The following is a 27,007-nucleotide window of genomic DNA, read 5'->3' on the forward strand; positions in this document are numbered from 1 at the left end:
CCCTCAATATCTGTCCTATTAAGAAACAGAGCAGAGTCTGTAATAATGTTGAGCAATGCATGCTCTTGCCTGATGAACCTTCAAGCGAGAAATGATCACTGCACATCTGTGGAGAGAGCAGGAAAAGCTTCTGATGCTGTAAAGACTTCATCTGCATTACACTGCCAAACAGTAGGAAGTGGATGCTTTCTTATATACCTAGGGGAAGTGTTCAACATTGTGCTTTTATGATTGTTCCATCAGAGCAAGGCATTTCAGCCTGCCAGATAAAACAATATCCCATCTCCTGTGTGCTGGGGGTTTCCTCAGCCCCCAGGGCCATTTTTTTGGGGGGGGGGCTAGGGGGCATATGTGGAGGGGTGGGGGAAAGCCTCATTGCACTAGCAGTACTCATTGCCCTGGTTCCTGCTGGTGCAACTGTTTAGTTGAATCCAGCCCTAGATTCTTAGGTCCAAGATTATGGCCATGGACATTTGTGGAAAAGCACAGATCAATAGGAGTTACTGCAGTGTGGATATGATGACGGTGAGGTGACTAACATTTAAAAACATATACATAATACATTATACCATGGGGGAATCACATAAAACATTAATATTCATACAACGTATAAAAAACAATGTTAGGGAGCTTTCACAGCGCACTAATAATAAAACAAACTCAGCTCAGTCTATGAAAGGCATGGGGAGAAAGGGTGAGTTTTTACCTGGTGCCAAAAGGATGTCAGCAAAAGGGCCAGGCTGACCTTGCTGGGTCTTCTTCAAAAATGATAATCTGATCAGATCAGGGAAGTGGAAAGCATCCTTTTCACATGATTAACTTGGCAACTATACTCCTATAATTAGGATTTGGAGATGCTACTAAGCACATGACTTTTTAAAAGACTCGTTACAGATGGACATCATACCGCAATCAAGAAAAGATTGTATTTTTTTTAAAGAATGTATTATTATCTTTACATATAATAAAAGGGCAAGGTTGTCATCACACTGCAGTTTGCTTGGCTGCCAACAGATAGAGCTATGAGTTACAACATGACAATAGACTTCTAAAAGCTGCAGGGCCATCGCAGCATCGTTGGAGGGTGAGGAGAACGAAGTGGTGGAGGGAGACAGAGATGGAGGCAGGCAGGTGGGTGAGTGGCCTAGAGGTGACCCACAGAGGAAATGTCAGGACAGGCCAGCTGCCCACCAGGTGTCTTACTCTGCTGTTGTCTGCCCTCATCACTCTCCACTGCTGAGGCTGAAATGGCATAGTTGGTGTGAGTCAGGTAGTAGGAGCTGGAGGAAGGAATAGAAGGAGGTCTAAGGGAAGAGTAGGTAGGTTTGGCAAAGTCTAAGGGTCTATTGGGGGGGGCTTAGGCATAACTGGCAAGCAAAGCAAGCAGGGGTGCAGCCCTTAGTAACCCTTTCTTGCCTGGGATTAAGCTGCAATCTTACACAGGGCAGGAAAGGGCTTGCAAAGTGTTCCTTTCTCCATGCTTGGGCAGGGAGTTGAGGCGCTCAAGCAAAGAAGGCTGTGCAAAGTTGGCTCAAGCAAAGTTCAGCAGCAGATGGCAACATGGACAACAGCACAGGCCATGCCGTGAAGGCCTCCAGGACTGCATGAAGCCCATGTGTTGCCCAGCCTGATTTTATCTTGAGAAGCAGCTGGCTACCTATTTGGTTCCCATGGCAGCACATTGTCCAGCTGTTAACATGCCCAAGGCTCTCTCCAGGTGTGCATCAGGCAACTTTGCACAGATACAAAACCACCTAACAACGCTTGGTTTAGCATGGCTTGAACTCCACAAACTCTGCCCAGAAAAAACATACATTGCAAAGTTGATTATAAATGAAATGAACTCAGCATAAATAACTAGGTTTGCATTTTTTTTTTAAAAAAAGAAACATATTAAAAGTTAAAGCTGTTCTTGGTTCACAAAGTCTTGTGTCTGATAAAGTGGTATTAACTGTGTGTGTGGGTTTAGATAAGGAAAAAAGAACTTTTTAAAGGACAAAATGAAAAAGTTATTTCTCCGGCAGACAAACTGAGGAATACACAGGCCTGGCAGACCAAATGAGCCATCAAAGCGAGACATCAGTGAAGGCTCCCAAATACATGAAAACGACTTCTGAGAGCCAGAGGCCTGCATTTATCAGAACGCCCATCAGAAAATGAGGAGGCAATTAACAAATGGGGACAAGGTTAGCTTTATGACACAGAGCCAAAAATATTTGATACACTGTAAATTTGTCATCTTCCAGAAGTAATTCAATTACTGTACACCTAGTGGCATAAGACAGCCTAGTTGCTACAACACAAAATGCAGTTGTATTGCTTTGCTTGCTGAAAACATCAGTGTGCAACCAAATTGCTTTGCAGAGCAGGGGTGATTGCTAACTAATTTGTTGTTGCTGTTAGAATTAAAGTCACAGTAGTTGCTTTTTGGGGTGGGGTGGGGGCTGAATGCTATGTCATTTCTACAGTTGGGCTTTTCCCCACACTGCACATAAATTTTCTATTCTGGTGGCTCCATACTATCAGTATTTTGTGGGAGGGATTCAAGTGCATATCAGGAAATTTAGGTGTATCGGATTAATAGTGGATGAAAGTGCTCTGTTGACCTAGAGCAAAAAAAAAATATCAATTTTTAAATAAACAAATAAACAATGGGCCTTTGTGGTTAGGAAAGTGATAGAGAAATGCACTGAAAATCATAGAGTGAGCCATCACAGTAGTACCTCGGGTTACATACGCTTCAGGTTACAGACTCTGCTAACCTAGAAATATTACTTCGGGTTAAGAACTTTGCTTCAGGATGAGAACAGAAATTGTGCTCTGGTGGCGCGGCGGTAGCGGGAGGCCCAGTTAGCTAAAGTGCTGCTTCAGGTTAAGAACAGTTTCAGGTTAAGAATGGACCTCTGGAACGAATTAAGTACTTAACCCGAGGTACCACTGTAGTAAGAAGACATATGAACAACCTGAAAACAGATCATGACCCATGCACTAACTAAACCATAGCTCAGTGTTCTGGGCACAAGCCTGGTCTCTTCCCTCTCCAGTGTGGATGTAAGAAGAAGATTGGAAGCGTTTTCTTCTGCATACTGTATAACTAAATGCAGTTTGTACTTATGGTACAGGCATGGTAGTTAGTTCTAACTATGGCTTATCTCAGGGGTCAGCAAACTTTTTCAGCAGGGGGCCGGTCCACTATCCCTCAGACCTTGTGGGGGGCTGGACCATATTTTGGAAAAAAATATATGAATGAATTCCTATGCCCCACAAATAACCCAGAGATGCATTTTAAATAAAAGCACACATTCTACTCATGTAAAAACACGCTGATTCCCGGACTGTCCGTGGGCTGGATTTAGAAGGCGATTGGGCCTGATCCGGCCCCCAGGCCTTAGTTTGCCTCCCTGTGGCTTATCTGAATAAGCCAACATCATAAGCCGCAGTTTGAAGTTGGCTTGTTTGGAGAAGCCATATGTAAAACTAACTGCAGTTTGTCTTAGTTTAATGTTCGGCTTATTTGAAAGAAACCATAGCTAAAACTGACATCAGTTTCTTGTGTTCAAATGAAGCAACAAGCTGGAATCCAGGAGTAGGACTGCTTATTTCCATCACTTCTGGTGCTCCCCCTCAGCTGCCATGAACATTCACCAGCCAGCAGAGCAACATCTTCTAGGCTGTCCCAGTGAGAGGCCCATTGAAGTTCCATCTACTTCCTCCAACATGATATTTTGTGTTAAGCAAGTTGTTTGCTGTTTACCACTTTGGGCTTCCCTCTGGTGGGAGAAACAGGATATAAGGAATAACTGAAATGATCTTCTCATGTGGTCGCATTGGAGTAGGAGTAGACAAGGGACAGATACAAGCCAAGGCTCATTCATGCCATGTTCAACTCTGGTTGAAGTTCTGACTGCTATTAAATCAACATACAGCTGTTCTATGTTTTCCTGACAAAGGCTGTACCTTTAATGGCTGCAGGACAGGCAGACAACCATGGACATTCCTAACCATGCTAAAATAAAGTTCTGCTCTTGAATTCCTGCCTTTTATATAGCTATAAAATGTACAGCGCGCTTCTCAGCAAAAAGTAACTGTAAGACGCGTTAAATTCACGGCTTGTCTAGCCTTTAGAACATATTCCCTCCCAATTTTTCCATCAATAAATTAGACGCCTTGTCTGCAAATTCAATGACATTTTGCTGGCTTCTTCTCTCTTGTAGCCTCTGCCTCTTGCATGTAGTGTAGCCTTTTCAGGCTGCATCAGGGATGTGTCTCTTCCTCCTAAAGGCAGATCTTCTTCTTCTGATAATAAGTGGATCCTATTCAGAGGCTGCACCTAGGGAACAGAGAAAAGATGGCAAAAAGAAAATTGTATGAGAATGTGCCAGCAAAAGGAGATTGGTTATTAGGCCTAGGTGTGCCTGTGTGTGTGTGGGAAACCAATCAACTTTGTCCACTTTTTAGGGTTTTACCGGGACCTGAGGTCAGTAGCCAGCCAATATGGCCAGAACCAAGCAGTTTAGATTCATAATTAAGTTGAACAAAGTAGGTTATCATCAGACCTTGGCATATGCAATAGTATTGCTGTATCATTTGAAAGCTTCACATTTGCCCAATAACTTGCACAACTGGAATGCAGCCTATTTGTGCTCCCAACACACCAGCATCCCCACTGCTTCAAACTAGATCCCCATCAGAGAGAGTTAGTTTGTACCCAGGGTGCTTCAGGTAACTTGCATCTCTCACTCTCTGTCTCAAAGAGCAAGTCTGAATCTTTGTACACAAAGACACACACGCACAGCCCTGCTCCATCCCCTTTCCAGGAATGAGTTTGGTCCCATTCAAAACACCCAAGGCAGATCTGCAGATATCAAAATGCCATCTCCCAGCTTAACTCCTCCCGAAGAAATATCAAACACTGGCTAGTCAGAATCCTGGCAAACAGATCTGAAACTAGGTTTCAAATGTGAAAAAGTTGGAAAACTGGACGCTTCCCTCCTTCTCTCTTAATATATGGTAACAGACAGAAAGACAGACAGACATAGTCCTTATGTAAATTTCTCTCTCCAGATTAGGCAGAAAATTGGTGAAAGCGGGATTTCCACATGAGAGACACTGTAACAAAGATTAGCTGTTTTCCTCTTCTTGATCTAATTTCCTGACCTGATTTCTAACTTTACTGCTCTTTCATTTTTCATTTATTTCCCCTATGTAATGAAACACCGCTTCTCACACTCCTACCATCCTTTCCCATCTCATAATGGCAGCTTATGAAACTGCGAGAGCACTTTTGTTGACAGTTTAGAGGTAGTCCAATATAAAAAGGAGTCTCCCAAGTTTTAAACTATTTTTAATGTTGTATTTAAATTTTGTGGCACACCCTGGGACCTTATGGTAAAGGGCAGGTGGTAAGTATAATAATAATAATAATAATAATAATAATAATAATAATAATAATAATAATACTAATAATAGAAGATTGTTTCACACATTCATCTTTATCACATCAGGACTGTGAATGGGCTGCTGCAGATCTGTCACCACAGACTGAATGCCTTCTTCCCTTCAGTGCTTTTTAGTGGGATCAGTTAACACATTTAGCAACCAGTTGGCAGAAGCTGATTCACACATCCTTTTTCTTCACTCAGAAGAGGCCTAGGTAGGCCCCCTTGGGCTTTCGTGGCAGGTGGCTCACTCCAGGAGCCACCATTTTAACTTCCCACAATGCCCTGACATAACATCACACCAGGGTATTGTGGAACATTAAACTGTGCCCCCCCAAAGCCGCCACTAAGGCTGCTATTTTAATTTCTCAGAATGAATTAGAGCAAAGCTATATCAGGACCATTGTCAGAAGTTTAAAAGGCAACCTAAAGCAACTCAGTTAGGGGTGCATAGGATGTAGGCATATATTCTCATATGGCCAACTAGATGCCTATTCTATGACTGTTAAGCTTTTTCAAGAGTCTTTGGGTGAGATACTTTGTTGGAAGCTTTTTGAAAGTCCAAGAAAACTGTGTCAAGCTGGATCACCTCTACTTCTCAGATAACTCTGATAGGACTTACCTTTGCAGAACCATGCTGGTTCTGTTTTGGCAAGGGTTGCAATTGTCAATGTTCTCTTGCTTTGATATTGCTACACTCCTACAGCTATAACATGGGAGCTCATTTGTCTGTTAGGGTGGGGACAGGCTGAGCTGAACCACAAAACTGACTATCACCTGTTGGCTGAAGAAATCATAAAATGAAGGGTAGCAGAGCTGCAGTGGCGTTGCTGTCAAAGGTCTACTCACCCAACCCTCCTCCATTGTTTGAACAATGACAGAAACCAATGAGGAAACTCACTGACAATGTGAGCAAATGCTTTCCTCAGGTTTCACCTCCACCCACGTCCTAGAGTCTTAAGTTCTCTGCAGAGCGAAGGCTTTCATAATGTAACATTGATTGGCCCATGAGGTTTTTCAGGATCTGTGGCCACACTTCAGAGCCACTTCCGTGAATGAAATTTGCACCCCATCTCATTAGAGGCCATCACCTTGTGAGACCAATAGACTCTCATCTATTCAATTTTAGCTTCATGGAGTAAATCCAAGAATAACAGCAACTCATATCTTGCTGATTTAATATCCTGTTTCCTCTAGCACCTCTCTCCAGGGACTAGTAAATTCAGTTCATGTTTTCAAACTGCCACATACAATTCTGACACTGGATATCATTTAGCACAGTTCTCTCCAGTTGCGTTTTGTTCTGCAGTTGTGTTAGGTAAAATGATGATATTCACACTTAAGTCTGCTGCCCTTTAGCCATAAGCTCAGGCTCAATGGATTTGTTGGCTACAGACAGATCCCCACACCATACATTTAAAGGCACATCTAATGCACATTTAAAGCACATGGCTTCCCCAGCAGAACCCCGGAAGTGTAATTTCCCCCTCACAGAGCTACAATTCTGAACATAGAACCATGGAATTGTAGAACTGGAAGGGACCATGAGGGTCATCTAGTCCAGCCCCTGCAATTCAGGAATATTTCCCCCAATGTGGGGCTTGGACCCATGGCCCTGAGATTAAGACCTTAACATGTTACAGTTCCCAGGGTTCTTTGGGGGAAACCATGTGCTTTAAATGTGTGTGTTGGAACTGCCCTAAATTTACAAAATATTTGCAGAGAAACACTGTTGATTGCAGAAAAGGTTAACCTTTCAAAGAACCTGCCCCAAACACTGAAAAGTGTTCTCTTTATGGCATGAAAACTACACCAGGATCGCAACCAGGCAAGAAGATATAGACTGTCTGGGTCAAAATGAACATACAAGATCTGAACTATTCTGGAATTTGCTGGGATCTATAAATTGTGACCAAATTGTCTGAAATGGCTGGGGAAAGAGGCATGTTGTTTCAGAGGTAGATTCTTCTGCTACCTGTCCAAAGAGCAATATTGTACCTCGCTTTCAGAAACTGTGTTCGGTGAGGTTGTTTAAAAGTGCTAGGACAACTGCGCTTGAATAAAATTGATCTATCCATTGACTAATTAAAAGTGGCCAAGAGGGGGCCTGGCATATGGCCGCAGGGAGGCTAGTTTAAAGTCTAGACAGAGAAGGCTCCAGATGAAGATGGATTGGGATACAAAAGGCCTGTGGTGCAAAATTTAGATGGTGGGTTGTCCTCAGTGCTGCCTCCTTCTGCCTCTTCTGGACTATGCTCTTTCCAGTCAAGCTCCACTACAAGCAGGTAACTTTACCATCTACATTGCTTGCAATCCAATAATTTCAAATGCAGCAGTTAATCATCTCTAAAAGGAGTCTGGTTACATCTCTGTGTAGGACAGTGCTCTGAGCTTTCAGTTCCCATCAGTTCTGACTATAGGGATCATCAGCCTTTTGGAGCCGATTTGCTAACCAGAGAAACTTGCAGACACTACGTACAATGCAGCAGTCGTATGGCTGTTGATATCAGGCAGGCGCCTTCACCCTACTGAGATTCGAGCAATGCAGGGGGTAGACCGGATGACCCTTAGGTCCCTTCCAACCCTACAATGCTTTGATGCTATGAGTCTATAAAAAAGGGGTGGGGGTGTTATGATCATGGAAAGGTGTGAGGAGCATATTTGTTCCCTCTAGAAATCAGAAATAATTTTATTAAAACAAATTGTTTGAATGCACTACTGGAGGAAAAGGCAACAGAGAGTGAGTTTGGGATTTGATATCCCGCCTTTCACTCCCTTTAAGGAATCTCAAAGCGGCTAACAATCTCCTTTCCCTTCTTCCCCCACAACAAACACTCTGTGAGGTGAGTGGGGCTGAGAGACTTCAGAGAAGTGTGACTGGCCCAAGGTCACCCAGCAGCTGCATGTGGAGGAGCGGAGACGCGAACCCGGTTCCCCAGATTACGAATCCACCGCTCTTAACCACTACACCACACTGGCTCTCTAACAGACATTACAAAAAGTAATGTCACCGCCACCTCTATGCAATGATATACTTTAAAAATCAAATTTTGCCAGTAATTGCCACAATTTAGTTGTAGGCATTCAGTGTCGCTGCATTAATGGTGCCAAAGAGGTTCGTTGCGCCTCATTATCTACCTGCCCAGGTATCAATCCAATTGCCTTTGTGATGCTGTCTGGTCATCCTCTTTTCCAGCAGATCTGGCAGAAAGAAACCTCCACTCTGTTCCAATTATAGCTGTGAGAGAACACGAGGAAGGCGTTTTTTCCCCTTCCTGGCTAATGAAGAGAAGACTCCTTCTCTCTAATTCTCGAAAGCAGGCAAGGCATGCCTGCCTGAGCCTCCTCATCTCTCCACTGCTAGAGCAGCTGCAGCCAGGGCCATCCCTGCACTGCTGTTGGCTGCCTCACTGAAGAATCACAAGAAGGAAGCCCTTTGCTCCTTTAATCTTGCTGGCAGGGAGACGGTGGCAGCTGCAAAGAGAGAAAAAGGAGGAGACCAGATGGCTTGCCAGAGACTCCCTTGCTTGGGCATGATCCCACCACAAGCACCAAACTCCTTTCCATTCAGAACTTTAGTTTGCAAGACTGCAAGAGGGTTGTTCCTTTGTTTTTAAAGAAACCAAACCTACTACTATAAAGAAGAAGTTCCATTTTAGGAAGGTGACCGTGATTGATTAGGTGTGCTGATATTCCCTGGCACGCTTTGTTCTTCTATGTTGAAAGACAAAAATGGATGGTCTGACGGGAGAACCTGAAAATGGATCCTTGCTGCTAGATCCCCCAGCAAGTTCCTCGCCTTTGGATCCATTCTTGCAACCCCTGGACTTCATCGAACCCTGGAACTTCCACCTTCTTTCTGCTCTGATGTTCTTGGTGACTTCCCTGTCCCTCTTCGAGAATTTTACTGTCATCCTAGTGACTCTGAAATTCAAGCAGTTGAGGCAACCTCTAAACTATGTCATCGTGAACCTCTCCGTGGCTGATTTCCTGGTCTCCTTGATTGGGGGCACAATCAGCTTTTTGACTAATCTGAAGGGTTATTTTTTCATGGGCCACTGGGCATGTGTGCTGGAAGGATTTGCGGTCACATTCTTTGGTAAGTGAAAAGGTTACTGATCTTCCCAGCCTTCGATGTAAGTTGCAGATGCATTTAAATAACAGTGCAATCCTATGCATGCTTATTCCAAAGTCAATCCCATTGAGTCTTATTTCCCCAAGGAAGTATGCATAGGACTGCATTGTTACTTTTGCCTGCAGGCATGCTGTACCTTGGGACGACTGCTGAGTTCTTTTGCGCTTGCTGTTACTGAGCTTTTCATTCTGAAGATAACATAGCAAGGTTTGCTAGCAGCTATCCATTTATGAGATTTAGCAAAAGCGCCTTTGTGATTGCTAATAGGGATTTATCTCTCTGCACATATACTGGAAGAAATCCTGTGTGCTACAGAACCCAAACTCCAGGGTGAGGGGGGAGGTATGAGACATGCTTTCTTGGGGGACCTTTTATAATTTGAAGTGATAATGTTGAAGCGTGTCTCCCTGAAAAATAACGGTATTGTAACTCAGGGCTATTAACCAATTAAAGTGCTCTTCGTTGATTAAGTGTGGTGCTTCATCTGGTTAATTGGTCAATTACTCTGCATCTCAGGTCACCCAAAGAGGGCTCCTTCTGCTAGCCAATGAATCCTCACAATCTTCATATTCTCTGAACACACTTGCACCTAGCTTGTCAAATAGCATTCCTAGGTGAAATCTAGCAGTTAATTGGTTCTATCTTTGTGCCATCCACATAGCTACTTCAGGGCAATTATGCTGGATTACAAACATAGCAAGCTGCCTGTTAAGTGAGTCAGACCACCGGTCCAGTACTGCCTATGTTCCCATTGGGATTAAACTTGGGACTGTCCCATTTTACATAGATACATACATTTCCAGTTTCTTCTCATGATAATGCCATGACGTTGAGGACTAGCAACTTAAGGCCACTGAGGGAAATTCAGAGTTGTATTTGGGCCTTGAACCCAGGATTCCCTAGCCCAAATCTAATATACTACCCACTTTACAACTGCACACTGGGTCTCGGTGATGGTTGTTCCATATGGACCTATGCTTCAAATTGCCTTTGGAAAGGGTCGTCCGATGAGCTATTTCCGTCTGCAGGTCAAGAGCAATAATGCTTTCCTAGGACAATCATCACATCCTTTTTCAAGCACCCTCAGGGGAATGGCAATGGGAGGTCTGTCCCCCCCTGAATCTTCTAGCAATAATAACACTGACTGCTGGCAAGGAGTGAACTCTTCCACAGTGCAGTGGTCCTAACAGAAAGCAAGGAGGTAAACAGCCAATGTGAATATAGCATCTATATTCTGTAATGCACATTTTAAGAGCTGGTAGAAGGGGTTAAGAAAAGTTTGGCTTGCGACAGGCTGGGCTAGCCAATGCCATAGGCTATAATTCCTGCAGGATGTGTGACTTATAGGAAGAAGATACTGGTCTGGGGTAAAGTTGTTCTTCAATCACTTCTCTGTTTTGCTCAGCAGGAACATCTGCCTTCCTCTACTGTCACTGGAGCATTTCAGTGGCATATTACTGTACCTCCCAAACCACAACCTACCCCCTCTCCTACCATTCCTAAAATGATTCCTTGTAAATGCTGAGCAGCTTGTACATGCTGAAAGGAAGTTCTGCTAACTGGGTGCATGAGCGACATGTGGTTGGCAGTGCTTCTCCCAACCTAAGGTTAGTCAATGCACAACACACAGAGTTTCTGTATCTAACAGTTATTGGCTGATTGCATTTATATCCCACTTCTCCCCCAAGGAGTGTGAGGTGGCGTACATGGATCTCCTCTCCTCATTTAATCCCCACAATGGCCCTGTGAGGTAGGTTCCTCAGGGACTGGCCTGAGGTCACACACTGAGCTTCGTGGCCAAGTGGGGAGCTGAACCCTGGTCTCCCGGGTCCTAGCCCGACACTCTAACCACATCACTGCAATGACTCATTTTGTGCATGTGCCCAGTGTAGGTTTCCCAATGGATGTTACAGACCAGTGCAAGCAGCCCAGCCCATTTCTGCTTTCCCTGTAACATCCAACAACCTCTCCCCTCACATATATAATCATCATGCAACTGAACTTAAGTTCCTTCATGTCTCCTTTATTTCAGCAGCATCATAAAACACAGACAACTCCCCCCTTTAGAATTAATGGCATTTTAAATGGGCTGAACTGTGCCAAATTGCTTCTAATCCTGGAAAGTTCCATGAATGCAGAATTCTAAGCATCCCATTTCTCTGAGCGCTCTGCCTCCAGTTCAGATCAGATGCATTGCCTTTGTTTTTATAGCCCCAGAAGAAGTCATTCTAAACAATATTTGGCCGCTCCCTGGACTGAAGAAAGCAGGCAGGTGGGGAGTAGCTGATGGCAGACGGAGGTGGTGGGAGCAGTGCCTCATTTGTCCTAAGGGGACAACCTGCAGGTGGTCCCTTGTCTCTCTAGAAAGCAGAGAGAAAACCCCTAGAGAACTGCTTCCTGGTCTGACTTGGTACAAGGCAGCTTCACATGTCCATTTGATTGGGGATTTGAGCTCAGATCTCCCTGGTCAAAGTCCAGCACTCCACCCAGTGGGAAATCTGTAGCTTTCTAAATGTTGTTGGACTCCCAACTCTCACCAGCATGGCCAGTGGTCAAGGATGCTGAGGCTTGGAGAGCCACAGGTTCCCCATCCTTGTAATATGTTACACCAACTTCTTCTTCCCCCTAATTTAGCTCATTCTCGTTGCAGGAATAGTCGCCCTCTGGTCCCTTGCTCTGCTTGCATTTGAGCGCTACATTGTGATTTGCCGTCCCATGGGAAACATGCGCCTCAGGGGGAAGCATGCAGCTCTGGGAGTAGCCTTTGTGTGGGTTTTCTCCTTCATCTGGACCATCCCTCCTACAATGGGCTGGAGCAGCTACACTACCAGCAAGATTGGAACTACGTGTGAACCCAACTGGTAAGGCAACTTGGGGATGCGGCATTTGTTTGATCAGCCCTAATCCGGCAGAACCTAAAAACCTCGTGTGGTTTTTATAGGTATTCTGGAGACTATAACAACCGTACTTTCATCATTACATTCTTCACCACCTGTTTTATCCTGCCCTTATTGGTGATTTTGATATCCTATGGAAAACTGATGCGGAAACTTAGAAAGGTAGGTGAGAACATTTGCAAGAGATATGAATCCCTCTGAAGGAGTGTTTTGGCACTGGTGGGCTTTTGTGTCAAAGGATTAGATTTTGTATGGATCAAATTTCCAAACTTTGGGATCTTAATTAGTCATGTATATTGTGCACATCTTAGGCTGTGATTTGATTAGTGCAGATTCCTAGGCCAGGAGCAGGTTGAGTATGTCTAGATGCTCAGCTGAGCAGCAGAAATCTGAACGACGTCACCTGTGCAGCTGACCCACTTTGTGCTGTTCAGGAGGATGTTTATGAGTAGTGCAGATCTGGTGATGGCATTTCCATCGTGCCAAGAGTGGTGGTACTGCAATATCTCATGTCATGCCACTCCCTTTTGCAAACAGTGAACTTCATTTCAGCTTGATCATCTTAACAACAGCGTCTACACAGTTGCAAGTGTAGACGTATTAGGAGAGTCACACATGTTCAGAGTCCTGAAAACTGCAGGGGAATTAAATATATGAATCTCTATGACCCACATGTATGGGGTGAATAACAAAAGAATTGGCTAGGTGCCTCTCTAGGTTCAAAACACAGAGTTTACCACACTCTCCAGCAGCATGGAGAGCCAGTGGCGTAGCGTGGGGGGTGCAGGGGGGGCCGGCCGCACCAGGCGCAACATCTGGGGGTTAGGGTTAGGGGGCGCAAATCCACGGGTTAGGGGGCGCAAATTACTTGCCTTGCCCTGGGTGCTGACAACCCACGCTACGCCACTGTGGAGAGCACAGGCAGAATACTCTTGGGCTTCAAACATGTGCTCTAAACTTGGAGTTTGCTTAGATATGTCCTCCCTGAAAACAAATAAACTGGGTCTAAAAAATCCTACTGGTATCCCTGCTTGCAGATGTCATCTAGGTAGAAAGCCCTTACTTTGCTCATGCTTTTGATGAGATCTCCCCCCACTCTCTCTTTTCAAGGTTTCAGATACTCAAGGCAGACTGGGCTCTACAAGGAAACCTGAAAGACAGGTGACCAAAATGGTTGTCATTATGATCCTTGCATTTTTAATTTGCTGGTCTCCTTACGCAGCCTTTTCAATCTTGGTCACCACCTATCCTTCCATCAAACTGGACCCTCGCCTCTCTGCCATTCCAGCGTTCTTTTCGAAAACGGCCACAGTGTATAATCCAGTTATCTATGCCTTTATGAACAGTCAGGTACTGCACACCTCCTCTTTGGGTATTTAAACCAAATTGTTTCTGAGTCCATGGGGAACATTTCTGGTTTGTTTTTTTTCCATTCCTGTTTTAACAAATTGTTTCTGTCCACTTACGTGTTAAATTATTGCTTCACTCCCATGATTTATGACATCTTTTATTCAGCTTGTTATATGCGCTATCGATTCTGGCTTGCATTCCAGAATATATTTACTTCAGAGTAACTCTATTAAAATCAGTTGCAGGGTTTTAGAAAGCATGGGATGAGGACTGTCCACAATATTGGCCCCCATTCCCCCTTCTGGGAGAATCCTCTGATTTAGGAGATGATGGGGCTTGGCCGATTATGTTGTTTTAGTGCATGGGTAAGCAAACTAAGGCCTGGGGGCTGGATCCGGCCTAATTGCCTTCTAAATCCGGCCCACGGATGGTCCAGGAATCAGTGTGCTTTTACATGAGTAGAATGTGTCCTTTTATTTAAAATGCATCTCTGGGTTATTTGTGGGGCCTGCCTGGTGTTTTTACATGAGTAGAATGTGTGCTTTTATTTAAAATGCATCTCTGGGTTATTTGTGGGGCATAGGAATTCGTTCATCCCCCCCCCCAATATAGTCCAGCCCCCTACAAGGTTTGAGGGACCGTGGACTGGCCCCCTGCTGAAAAAGTTTGCTGACGCCTGTTTTAGTGGTTCATTTTAGGCATGTGTACCCTTCGCTTTGAACATGCAACATAGAAACAAAGAACTGTAGAATTGGAAGGGAGCCAAAGGTCCATCTAGCCCAGCCCCCTGCAATGGCTTTCCAGGACACCTCACATAATTTCAGCACAACAATAATTATTTGTGATTTCATTCCTAGTTCCGGAAGTGTCTCATCCAACTGTTTCGATGCAGTGGCCAAGATATTGCCGACTCCAACGTGAACCCGATTTCAGAAATGGCAGTGCTCACACACAGCAAAAATGGCAGAGAGATGTCCACAGCGGCACCGCCTCTTACTGTCTTCAGTCGGAGAAGCGAAGATGAGCAAAGCAGCTGCCATTCTTTCGCCCAGCTGACTATCGCAGAAAATCAAGTTTGTCCAGTGTGAATGCAACTCTTCAGGATGATGAGCCAGGACTACTAACTGGGGATGGGGAACTTGTGGCTCTGTAGATTATGTTGGATTATGATTCCCCCTCCCCAATCCTTGACTACTGGCCACACTGATTTAGGCTGATGAGAGATGAAATCCAACAACATCTGGAGGGCCACTGGTTCCCGGTCCCCATTGTAAACCATTCCATTGTTAGCATTCATTTGATCAAAATAGCAGCCAGCAAGAATGTCAAGGCCAATTGCTCAGCATGTTCTATTAGCTGGTAGCGTTATGAATCCATTTAGGCTACAATAATATGCACACTCACCTGGGACTAACTTGTAAGTAGGTAAACATAAGACTGTTAGTGCTTTTTCCTCAAGCTGTTAGTGCTTTTTCCTCAAACGATTCTAATGCGCATGCTTTAGCATTAATGTAACATTTGGAAGATACCATCTGTGTTATGGACCTTAAGAAAATAACAAAGAATTGTTCATGGAGACAGTTTACTACTCCAGAGTCTTAATATCACTCTTTATTTTTTCTTTTTCTTGTTCCACTGAAATTGTTTGAAATTGTTGGATTGGAATTTTGTTTTCCTTCTTTATCTACAAATGAGGTGGATTGATATTTTCAGAGGAGAGGAGAGTCTGAGGTGTAACTGTTTAAGAAATTCTGTATGTAACATAAACATGCCTTATTTATTTTTGCATATACTGTGTTTTGTTATTCTGCATATCTTCCAAGGAGCTCAGAGAATGCTCCCAATTTATCCCAAGAACCCTGTGAGCTAGGTTAGGCTCAGGGATAAGTGACCTGACCCAAGGTGAGTTTCATGGCTGAGTCAGGATCTAAATCAAGTAAATCAATAAAAACACTTAACTGAGGTTCTGCCTCCCTAACATAAAGCCTACCCCTCTCTGTTCATTGTTTCCCCACTGCTATCAGAATGGAGATTGACCCACCGTCCCAGGGCTAGGGGCCTTTGTGGGGGGTGGGGAGTCCCCACTAGTGCAACCTACAAAGTCATCAGCAATCCTTCAAAAACTGGTGAGGCGATTCAACACTCAGGAAGGAGATGAAGGCATTGGGAGAACTAAGTTTTGTTAACTCAGTTGTTTCCCCAGGCCACCTCCAGTCTCCCAATCTGTCTGCTTTAGGAAAACAACTAATGGGATTTCCTTCTTGCAATTACATGGACCTAGAGTGAGTCAAATGGTGTAGTAATTATATGTTTATACTTAATCAAAACAGGGGCAATTTTGTTTTTGAAAAGTTATTTGGAACCTGTTTCAATCTTTCTCCACCTCTCTAACTTTCATCCCCCAAAGTCCATGATTTCATCAAGTTAGGTAGCTCGGAAAGCTACATCATCGCTCAGCAGGTTTCTGCCAGTAATGGCTGAGCCAGAAACGACAACTGGTTGCAAATGATTCTGTCATCCATGCTGTGGCATCATGAAAGAACAGTGTCGTGTGGTGTGTGTGTGTGTGTGTGTGTGTGTGTGTGTGTGTTTATGTACACACACACACACACAGCTCTCCCCAATGCCATAAACAATTGACCATATGTAATTTTGAAATCATTTGAACGCCTGGAATTATTTTCCAAACAATTCAGCCTTTAAACCGAACCGTGTTCAAGATCACCCTCAAACACAAGCTGATTAAGAATAATTTCATCAGCGATTTGAGCCACACACAACAACTCAATTATGTTCTGTTATTTCCTCCCCATTGAAAGGTGTTCCTGCTTTGCTCTTTTTCTTTAGTTCAGGATATATGGATCATGCAGAGGACATGAAGGCCACATAATTTACAAAGTCTGGCAAGAATGTTAATTGCATCAAGGGATAATTGAGCAAAGTGGTATATCACGGATGATGCTCACCGTTTCCTGTTAATAAATGGCGTTTTCCAGGATAGCAGAACCAAACTCACTTTGAAGAACCCTGAATTGCCTTAAATTCGAAGAATCATAGAAATATATATATATATTAGGTGTAATTTGAGACAAATGCTCATCTCCTCATCAATGCAAAGAAGCCTTTATCTTTTCTGATCATTCATATTTGTCAGAGTCGAAAATCCCCATTCACAACGTTAACAGAACTGTAGAAGAATAGCCAGTGCTACTGAAGAGAGGTGTGGATACTGTTTCTGGTTTTGGTTGGACAGTGTTCTCGAAGCTACCAGCATGAGTTTGACCGAAGCTCGGGAGGCAGTGGAAGACAGAAGTGCCTGGCGTGCTCTGGTCCATGGGGTCACAAAGAGTCGGACACAACTAAACGACTAAACAACAACAACAACAACACTACACTACACTACACTACACTACACTACACTACACTACACTACACTACACTGATATGTTTAAATGTTTCTTTGATTGTCTTTGAATCCTCCTGCCACACCTTTTGAGAAGACCCACTGTAGACAGAGTAATCAAAGTACCACCACTAATTCACAAGGAACAATGCAGCCAATGGGAGATTGTTCCCCCCGTTCCCCATAACTGTTTAAGAGCACATTTGGAAGGACTGCAGCCCCGTTGTAGAGCACCTGCTTTGCATGCAGGTCTCAGATTCAAACACTGGCATCTCCAGGTGGGGTGAAGAAACACCCCCTGCCTGAAACCCTGGCGTGCTGCTACTAGCCATTACAGACCCATGGAATGACTCCTGTGTATAAGGCTGTATACGCACCATATGTTTAAAGCACATTTCCCTCCTGCAAAGAATCCTGGGATTTTTTGGGAAGGGGAGGGGGAATGCGCTTTAAATGCATGGTGTCAGAGCTGCTTCCAGATCCTAGCTCACAGAGGATCACGCTAGCCAGCGTTCACTTTATAAAAGTCTTTATTGAGTTACAGTTTCCATTCTCAAGCTGCTGCGTGCAGCTCTACGTCTTATGGGTTAGACCGGCGAAGCTCCGTCTGAGTCTCCGCCCCCTGTGCACCAGCTTACTAACCTAGCCTTACTCCACCTCTTCCGCCTGACCGTTCTTCTCTGGGTCCCTCTGCCCCCCGTGGTCTATTCCTTCCGGGATTCTTCTGACGCTGACCCCCCGGACCCTCCTGTCTCCTTGCGCCGGGCTTTAGGACCTGGCTCCCTTTCCGGGCTGCTTACTGCGCCACCTTCCTGTGCATTTGAACTTGGCGCGCGCGCCCAACCTTCCACTTTCCTCCTGACCGTTTCTTCGCTCTCCGATGGAGGTGTGGCCACTCCTGACTCGTGCCCTCCCTCCTGTTGCGAGCTGCCAGCGCTTGATACCTGGCACCCTTCTTCTCCCCTGCTCTCTGTTGGTGACGCTGGTCCCGATTTCCAACTGCTCCCCTCTGAGCCCCCTCTGGACCCTTCTTCCTGGGGTGTCCCCCTAGGCTCCCCCCTTGCTCTGGCCACTGGTGCTCCTTTCTGTGAATCTTCTGATTCACTGGAAAGACTCGGAGATCTCGGGTCGTCGTCATCACTCATCTTTTCTTCTGCCTCCTCCCCCTCGCTCTCTGTTTCCTCCCTTGCCCTCGCCTCTGCTCCTGAACCCCTGACACATGGTGTGTACGAAATGTAAGGCACTTTCTTGTCTCCCTGTGTACCAATGTAACAAAACTCTAAGCTCAATGGAGAAGGCGAGGGAGCCCTCTTGTGGCCAATTCAATATTTGAGTGGGGAAATACATCTGTCTGTCTGTCTCTAGCTCACACATACGTGCACACACACACACATTTTCCCTTGTGTTAAGAATAATTTTCTTCTACAGATATACTCCCTTGGGTCAGCCAGTCACAAGAGTGATTAACTAAAAGAAATCATAAGATGCTGTAGCAAGGATTAATATTTAATTATCTTTTACCTCTAGAGAATATGTAGAGTGATTAGATTAATTGCTTGTGACGCTTATTAGAATTACAATAGCAAGGGCTTGCATGGGGTGAAAGCCGAAACATGAGTGCTCAGAGGGCTTGTGGATATTACAGACTGGAGAACAAAAGTCCACTTAAGTACAGTGTTCGTATAGAAACAAAGCAGACATTGTACCTCCGTTGTTTCATTTGATGGATGAACATCATCATTAATTGTTATGAATTATGAGAACAATTTGATTCATGCATCGCCTACACCAAAGCCTCCAGGTGGCTCACGGAACTTACAAAATCACAAATGCAATATTTAAAATGCATAATTGCATTTCACAGATGACATGAACAAACAACCTTCTCCGTTATATAACTTCCACATAAAAGAAAAATATCTCATAGCAGGACAACAGAAATAGCTACCCCGAAGCAACCGTCAGCTAAGAAAACGATGCTAACCCTAAAACTGTTACCAGTAAAACTAACCGAACTACTAAAATTTATTGAAACTTAATGAAAGGCCTCTGTGTGTATTTAGTTTGGAGTAAATGCTTATCTTTGGACTGTATGGCTGCATCCGCACAGCAGTTTATTCCATTTACTTGATGTTTCCCTAACTGCTATTTCCATATTATAGCTGAGCTTCTGCATGATGTAAAAGCCACTTCTGTAAATATAGCAGACTATCGCGCAAGTTCAGCACTCTTTTCTGCTTTACTGGAAATGAGCACTAAACTTGTGCTATATTTCTCTTTATTTCCAGAACTGGATTTTACATTGTGTGGCAATTAATGCTTAAGGAAATGATGGGGAAAAGGAATAAACTGCCATGAGAATGTGACTTAGTCCCACACCCCAACACCCCCTCCTGGAAGAGAATTTCAGGCCCCACTCCAAGCCATAGCTCAGTGACAACATCTGGCTTGCAAGCAGAAAGCCTCTGCTTCCATACTCAGCATCCCCAGGTAGGGTTATGAGAGACTCATGCCTGAAGTCCTGGAGTACTGCTGCCAGTCAGTGTAGACCAGGGGTCAGCAACCTTTTTCAGCCGTGGGCCGGTCCACCGTCCCTCAGACCATGTGGTGGGCTGGACTATGGTTTTTTTTGTGGGGGGGAATGAATGAATTCCTATGCCCCACAAATAACCCAGAGATGCATTTTAAATAAAAGCACACATTCTACTCATGTAAAAACACGCTGATTCCCACGGGCCGGATTGAGAAGGTGATTGGGCCGGATCCGGCCCACGGGCCTTAGTTTGCCTGCCCCTGGTGTAGACAATATTGAGCTAGAAGGAACAATGGTCTGACTTGGCATAAGCATAGCTGTCAACCTTTCCCTTTTCTTGCGAGGAATCCTATTTGGAATAAGGGAATTTCCCTTTAAAAAAGGGAAATGTTGACAGCTATGGGCATAAGGCATCTTCCTAACTTCCTCCACCTCCAATTTCACAAAGGGTATGGGAAAACCTGGGCGGTCATTTTCATTTGTTGAAAATGTCTCTTGTTCACAGTCTGATGTGAGCAGGGTTTCTGCTCACCCTCATTCTGAAAGCCACTGCCGCTGCCATCTCCCACAAGGCTTCTCAGAACTTTAACTTTGAGCAGGCCTTATTCCTTCTGCCATATTTTCCAGCAGATATTGGGCAATGTGGAGTGCCTTCTTCAGGGAGGTTTCTCTGCCCTGCACCAGATTTCCTTCTGATGAAAACAATTTATTTGGTGAAGCTTTTCAGTATGAAGCTGATTTTATTGTACCCAGCTATTCTATTCAGCTAAAATCCAGCTATGGATTTTATCATTCTGTTATGCCCTGTTTCTGAGTGGTACTGTAATGCATTTTAAAAAATATTGCTAGTTCCCCTGAGCATTTGTAAAATGAAAGGCAGCATGTAGTAATTTTTAAAAAGAAAATATCTGTGAAGATGTTTCTGATATACGTCCACTTGTTTTGATGAGTTTGAGATAAATTAGATCATGATCAGTGTCCCTGTTTTCCAGAGGTATCCCAGATTTAGAGAAGCCATCCCGGTTTCTGATTTGATCCTGGAATGTCCCACTTTTCGTTAGGATGTCCCTATTTTCATTGGAGAAATGTTGGAGGGTATGGAGTTATCTGACCCCCAAGCCATCTGAAGGCAAAGGTTGTTTTTTTAAAAAAAAAGTTTAATGTTTTATTATGTTTTTATATATGTTGGAAGTGGGTAGCTTCCAACATGTATAAGATGTGGGGGGGGGGTATAAACAGTTAAATTATCATTATGGAATGGGACGTCCCTATTTTCACCAGAGAAATGTTTGAGGGTACGCTATTCACACAAGTCCTTGCAATCAATTCAATGATTCCTCAGTTGCTGCAGTAACTGGATGCTCATACAAACACATAGTAAGCCTGACTCATATAAGGGAATTGCCTATCACCAAACTTGGAAACAAAGAAACTGATACATAATGCTGCATAATTTGGTTTCTGTTAACTTTTTTAACCCAGTACACAGCCTAAAATTAGTCTCCAGCTTTGCGAACGTAAAAAACTGCTATGATTCTCTTCACCTATGCCTTCTACTTAACCAGTAGCTTGTGTGTTTCACTTAAGGTTGAAAACAGATCTGCATAACTGATGGTATTTATATTTCTTAACGTAGGGAATAAACTTTGTGTATGGCAGATATTCCCGTAGTATGGTATTTTAATACTAAGCAAACAAAGATTTATAGCAGCAAGTTGCCTTATTCTTTTTCAAAAATTGGATGATGACCTAATATTATGACTTTAGCATGCTAAAAAGTTGTGCAGTGGGAAAAGAGCTCATACAGGGATAGCACCCCATACATGCATGGTAGTGCTAATAGTCACAAGTTATATTAGCTTACTAATTTTTATTATTATTTCTGATTACCACTCTTTAGATAGTCAGTAATGGAGTATTTGAGATATAGTTCTGCCACATGACAAAGATGGTGATCAGAAATTGCACTGATTTACCAAGGAACATTTCATGGCATTATGCACTATTTGCTAAATTAGCATCCTGCAGCTACAACCTCTTTCTGTTTCTCAAGTCGGTTATTTCATTTTAATGATGCAGCCTAGACAAACCAACTGACCTCCTTATAAATCTACCATGACATTAGAGGATAATTACTTTGTGTTTGTCTTTAAAGAACATGTCAATGGTAATCCATCACACAGCTTGTTTACAAGGGAAATCGTGCTCTCATTTTGTAGGAACCGTACGTAATTGCTATTAGCAGTACTCTGCACTTGGAAGTTTGCACTGAGCTTTTCTATCAAATACCCTGCTTTAAAGATTTTGGCTGAGACTTGGGCTACTTTGGCTGTCCCAGATAAAGGGTGAGAAGAAGTATTAGCAACTGGTGCTTCCTTTCTCCCAGGCTGCCGCATTCCATCTGAATGGTCTCCAAAACAACAAAATGCTATTTTTGTCCCTGAGATCAGGCTTTCCTACTGCAATGACATGGACCAAGGCCATTTAGAAATGGAACAAGGCCATTTAGCAACGAACTTTGCTTAGTGGATATTCTCTGGCAATATGAGAGTAACACATTGGCACAACCTTCATTCAATGAAGCTGCGGAAGGCTTGAGAAGCAGAGGTAAAAGCAATGGGTGAGATACCCCTAACCAGTTATTAACTTTTGAACACTGGGACATAGGAAGTGCTTTTTACTGAGCCAGACCATTGTAACTTTGTATTGTCTCTACACTGACTACTAGTAGTGACACTCCAGAATTTCAGACAGGGAACATTTCCAGCTCTACCTGGAAATGAGAGGGATTGAACACAGGACTCTTGGCATGCAAAGTAGATGCTTTACTACTGAGCTTTGGCCCTTCCCAAAGTCCGGGAACAGAGAGCCTATGGTTGAGGCTGTGCCCACAAAAACTTCATGGAGAGTGAAGACATTAGAACTTGCCTACTTTGGGTTTTATGGCTTAAATACATAAGCTTAGTGCTGATCAACTTCCCCCCTATTGCCTGTTATGGACACTTTTCCGCATTTGTTGCAGAAATGGAAAAGAATGGATGCCGCACCAACATTTAATAATACCATGATTCGTATGCCAATTTTAAATATTAGGGGAATGCAGAGAGGCACTCTCAGTGCTTGTCTTGCAACTCTGGAGACCCACAAAAAATCTGAGCCTAACCATTTTTTGGAACTGCCTTTTGGGGACTTTGGCACAGAGGGGGACAGTAATGTTTATAATTTGAGTGTAATTATGCTGATTTTTTTATTATAAAAAACTTAATTAATATATGGATTAATGCTCCTGTTCCCAAATCCTTTGGGGATGTAGAAGCTAAAAATATAAATTCTCCAGGGAATCCTTGCTGCAATTATAACCCCTGATGTTTAAAAACCAACATTTCAAAGTAGTCAGAAAATAATGCCAATTCAAAAAAACAAAACTCTACTACTGCTTATTTTAGTTCTCGGTAAAAAGGCTTTGCTGGGGGTTTTTATGGTATTCACACTGAAACCTCACTCTGTGATAGTCATAAAGAGTTAAAGCCTGCAGGAGAATTTAAGGGCTCTTTGGTAATTTGGCACATCAGTTTCATACCAGCTATTACTAAACTGCATCAAGATATTAATGTAGTCATCTCTCTTTAGTCTCAATGAATTGCAATAAAAATGTCAAACAGTTAGATTATATATGCCATCACAGCCGTATTTGATTGAGTAGAGCTGCAGGCCACGTCCCTTGAATCATACTGATGAAGAATCGGAAAGGCCTGGAGAACTCCACTGTAAATTTATTTCAGTGGGTGAGGCCATTTTACATTCTCACTGCCAGTAATACCGGTATATAAAAAAGAAGGGGGTGGAGGCGGAAAGTCAATTACACAGATGTACTGAACCCATGTAAGAAAGGACATCCTTTGATGTAAATAAAGCAGAGTAACATTATTCTGTTGAAAGAAAATATAAATTATTCTGTTGAAAGAAAATATAAACATTTAAGTGGAGGGGTAAACTAAAGGGAGTGCAGCTACATGACTTTTTTTTCAGAGAAGGAGTGATGATTTCCTTTGCTAGAGAAGTGGGGTAATCCCTTGCTCTGATTTATTAGGGAAGGTAAATGGCGCTTCCGTGCGCTGCTCTGGTTCGCCAGAAGCGGCTTAGTCATGCTGGCCACATGACCCGGAAGCTGTACGCCGGCTCCCTCAGCCAGTAAAGCAACCCCAGAATAGTTCGCGACTGGACCTAATGGTCAGGGGTCCCTTTACCTTTTTATATTGCTTTATATGAAATGAAGTCTCAATGTTATTTACAATATATATTTTTAAAAAATGAACTAAAAACTTCATGGAAACATATTAAAACAATGCACAAAACCAGTACAATTACGATTAAAAGCACACACTAAAAATCAGATTAACAACACAGTCATTTAAGATGTCTGTATGTCTGAAAAAATTAAAACATTCTTACCTGGTGCTGAAATCATAGTGCAGTTGGTGCCAGGTGGGCTTCCCCAGGGAGAATGCTCCAAACATAAAGGGCCATCACAGAGAAGGCCTCTGCTTTGCACTTATTTTGCTTTTGGCACCCCAAGAAGGGCCCAGATGATGAATGTAGCCTAGGGAGGTTCATATGGTAAGATGTGCTCAGAAACCTGAGTCATATAGCGTTTTGAAGGTCAAAACCAGCACTTTGAATTGAGCCCAGAAACAAATTGGCAGCCATCACAGTCAGGCTAGAACCAGAGTAATATGTTCACACCTTCCTAGTTGGGCGGCTGCTGCGTTTGGTTCTAGCTGAAGTTTCTGAACCGTCATCAAATGCAGCCCCATGTACAACATATTGCAGTAATCTAGCCTGTGTAGGCTATCAGAGCATAGACAGGAAGCAAACCTTTCCCCTTCCAGACACAGTCAGAGCAGGGCCACTTGAAGCTGATAGAAGACACTCCATGTCCTGCATTAGATCTCAATTCCTGCCCACAGTGAAAGGTGGTCACTGAACTTCACCACTGAATTATCACCATGTCCAAACTGGCCCTGAAAAACTTCTGTCTTTTCATAATAAGGAAGCTCTTACCAATCAGGTTAGGATACAAATACTAATTTGCAAAGTTCTCTTATTTTCACTCAGCGAGTTACTCCAGTATGGCACATTTACAGCACTGCAATTTTGTAATATCTTCTCGGAAAACTACCCATCACACAAAATTACGCTCTTGTCCTTTAATATTATTAATAAAATTCAATCACGGGTCCCTTCATTCACTTTTTTGAAAGGTTACATAGGTTTAAGCAGTGCCATTTTTTCTCCTGCCGAAATATATTATGAAATGCCATTACTGTTGTAAAAGCTAATTGATAATGTGATTTGTTATGTTGCTGAGACATAATTCAGAAAGTTATTTTAAAGGGTTTGATACATGAACAGCACTAACTGTTTAATATTTCTTGTGTGAATAGACACAATGCATCAGGTTTGAAAAAAAGTGTTGCTGTGTGAATGAAATATTTCTGGAAGCTTTTATTCTTGTTGTTTGGGTTTTTGCCAATGGCTTTCTAGTGGAAAGCTTGTATTTTTTTTACTGTTTCTGTTAGAATGTATCCATCGGTCCTTAGTGGATTTGTGTGTGTCTGTATGTGTGTGTGTATATGTGTTAATAGAAAGGAATAAAAAAAGGTTTAATAGATAATTAAAATATAGTAGCACATTTTAAAGAGCTTCATTTCTTTAAAATGAAGATAGATTTTATGAGAAATATACTTACTTGTAGGACATATTTCTGACTTCTTCCCCCTATGACCCTGCAAAATGGTTGGCTTTAAATTTACGTTCAAGGTATTTTTCAGAATAAGATGATTATCAAATCACTTGTTCAGCTCAAATCAATGTTAACAATTGTTGTAACTATTATTTGGAGCACCTTAGCAAATGTTTCCATTTTTTTGTAGGTTTACAATATTCATGGGACTCTTAAGTAGAAGCATTGTTTGAGAAGTTGTTATTTCGGAAAGCCTTATGTAGTGGCTATGATTCTGAAAACATTTACAGCTCAATCTTGTCTCTTCTAGACATAATTCAATTGGGCTTACTTCCTCCCAGATAAGTAGTTATAGAACTGCATCTTTACAGAGTTATGATTCGAGTGATTTCATGTGCATTTACTGCAAGTCAATAGACATAGTGTCAGGTCTATTTATGTTAGTGGACTAATCAAAAGGAATGTTGAGCATTTCTATGTTGAGCATAGGCCTGGGTGATATATTAATAAATCGCCCAGGACCGGTATGGGGGCGGAGAGGACCATGATGACAGCTTTACTCAACGGTATATCGCTGGTGAAACCATCATGGCTCTTGAGTCCCTCTGCCTTCATCGCCCAGAGCAATGAGGGACAAACTAACTGGGAGCTGGAGGCAGAGGAACTCAAGCGGTGGTGGTTTCAGCAGTGGTGAAACTGCCACTGCACTCTCTCTCTCATCGCTCTCCCACCCCCAGTGGAGCCTGGCCAAGGAGCCCTGAGTCCCCTGCTGGTCATGCACGAGTGGCAGGGGACTTGGGGCTCACTCAGCTGGGGGAAGGAGCCTTTCCACCACCAGGTGAGCAGCAGGCTGGGACAAGATGTATTGGCTTCAGCCTGCGAGGCGCTGGGGTGAAAGCACCTCAGCTCCCATGGTGAGAGTTGCAGCCGTTTTCCCCAGCACCTTGCCAGCTGGGGCCAATGCAGCTTTTTTCAACACTGCAGTTTATCACCAAACCATGATTTTGGCTGGCGATACACCACAATGTTGAAAACCCAACATCGCCCAGTCCTAGTGGAGCATCACTTGAGTGCTCCTTTGACAGAGACTTCACTGAAGACTTGAACTTCAGCACAGCAGGTTCCATAGTGATGGCCACCAGCTTGGATGGCTTTAAAAGAGATTCATGGAAGATGAGACCAAGGCTACTAGCTATGATGACAATCTCCTACCTCCACTGTCAGAGGCAGCATGCCTTTGAATTCCAGTTCTGGGTATCAGAAGTGGAAAGACTATTGCACTCAGGTCCAGCCTGCAGACTTCCCATAGGCATCTGGTGGACCATCATGAGAACAGGATGCTGGAACAGACGAACCTTTGTCCTGATTCAGCACGATTCTTATGTTCTTATGGATTCATGCATTGCAGGAGGTTGGACTAGATAACCCCTGGGGTCTCCCCCAACTCTACAATTCTATGTCATTTTGGGCTAAGACACAATCAATGTAAGCATCTGTCTAGGGTAAGT

At 43.4% G+C, this 27,007-nt stretch overlaps 1 protein-coding gene across 2 annotated transcripts; it reads left to right on the forward strand.

The window, feature by feature from the left end:
- The first annotated feature begins 8,763 nt into the window (after positions 1–8,763).
- On the forward strand, positions 8,764–15,608 carry LOC308586486 (vertebrate ancient opsin-like). Of its 2 annotated transcripts, none has more exons than XM_081193136.1 (5): positions 8,764–9,537; positions 12,224–12,434; positions 12,515–12,632; positions 13,581–13,820; positions 14,678–15,608. In XM_081193136.1, exons 1-5 carry the CDS (start codon positions 9,171–9,173, stop codon positions 14,906–14,908), a joined length of 1,167 nt encoding a protein of 388 aa, XP_081049262.1. In that variant the 5' UTR covers positions 8,764–9,170; the 3' UTR covers positions 14,909–15,608. The 2 variants fall into 2 exon arrangements, with proteins under 2 accessions (XP_081049262.1, XP_081049263.1); XM_081193137.1 differs by having other exon boundaries at positions 13,581–13,631.
- The last annotated feature ends 11,399 nt before the right edge of the window (positions 15,609–27,007 follow it).

This window comes from Podarcis bocagei (assembly GCF_964188305.1).
Source record: "Podarcis bocagei genome assembly, chromosome: 4".
NCBI lineage: Eukaryota > Metazoa > Chordata > Lepidosauria > Squamata > Lacertidae > Podarcis > Podarcis bocagei.

What these genes read in the sequence shown, in the direction of transcription:
- LOC308586486 (XM_081193136.1), top strand. Translation starts at nt 9,171, where the DNA reads ATGGATGGTCTGACGGGAGAACCTGAAAATGGATCCTTGCTGCTAGAT. An exon ending in ATTTGCGGTCACATTCTTTG is followed by an intron (nt 9,538 to 12,223) that starts GTAAGTGAAAAG and finishes TTCTCGTTGCAG; the next exon opens with GAATAGTCGCCCTCTGGTCC. An exon ending in TGATGCGGAAACTTAGAAAG is followed by an intron (nt 12,633 to 13,580) that starts GTAGGTGAGAAC and finishes TCTCTTTTCAAG; the next exon opens with GTTTCAGATACTCAAGGCAG.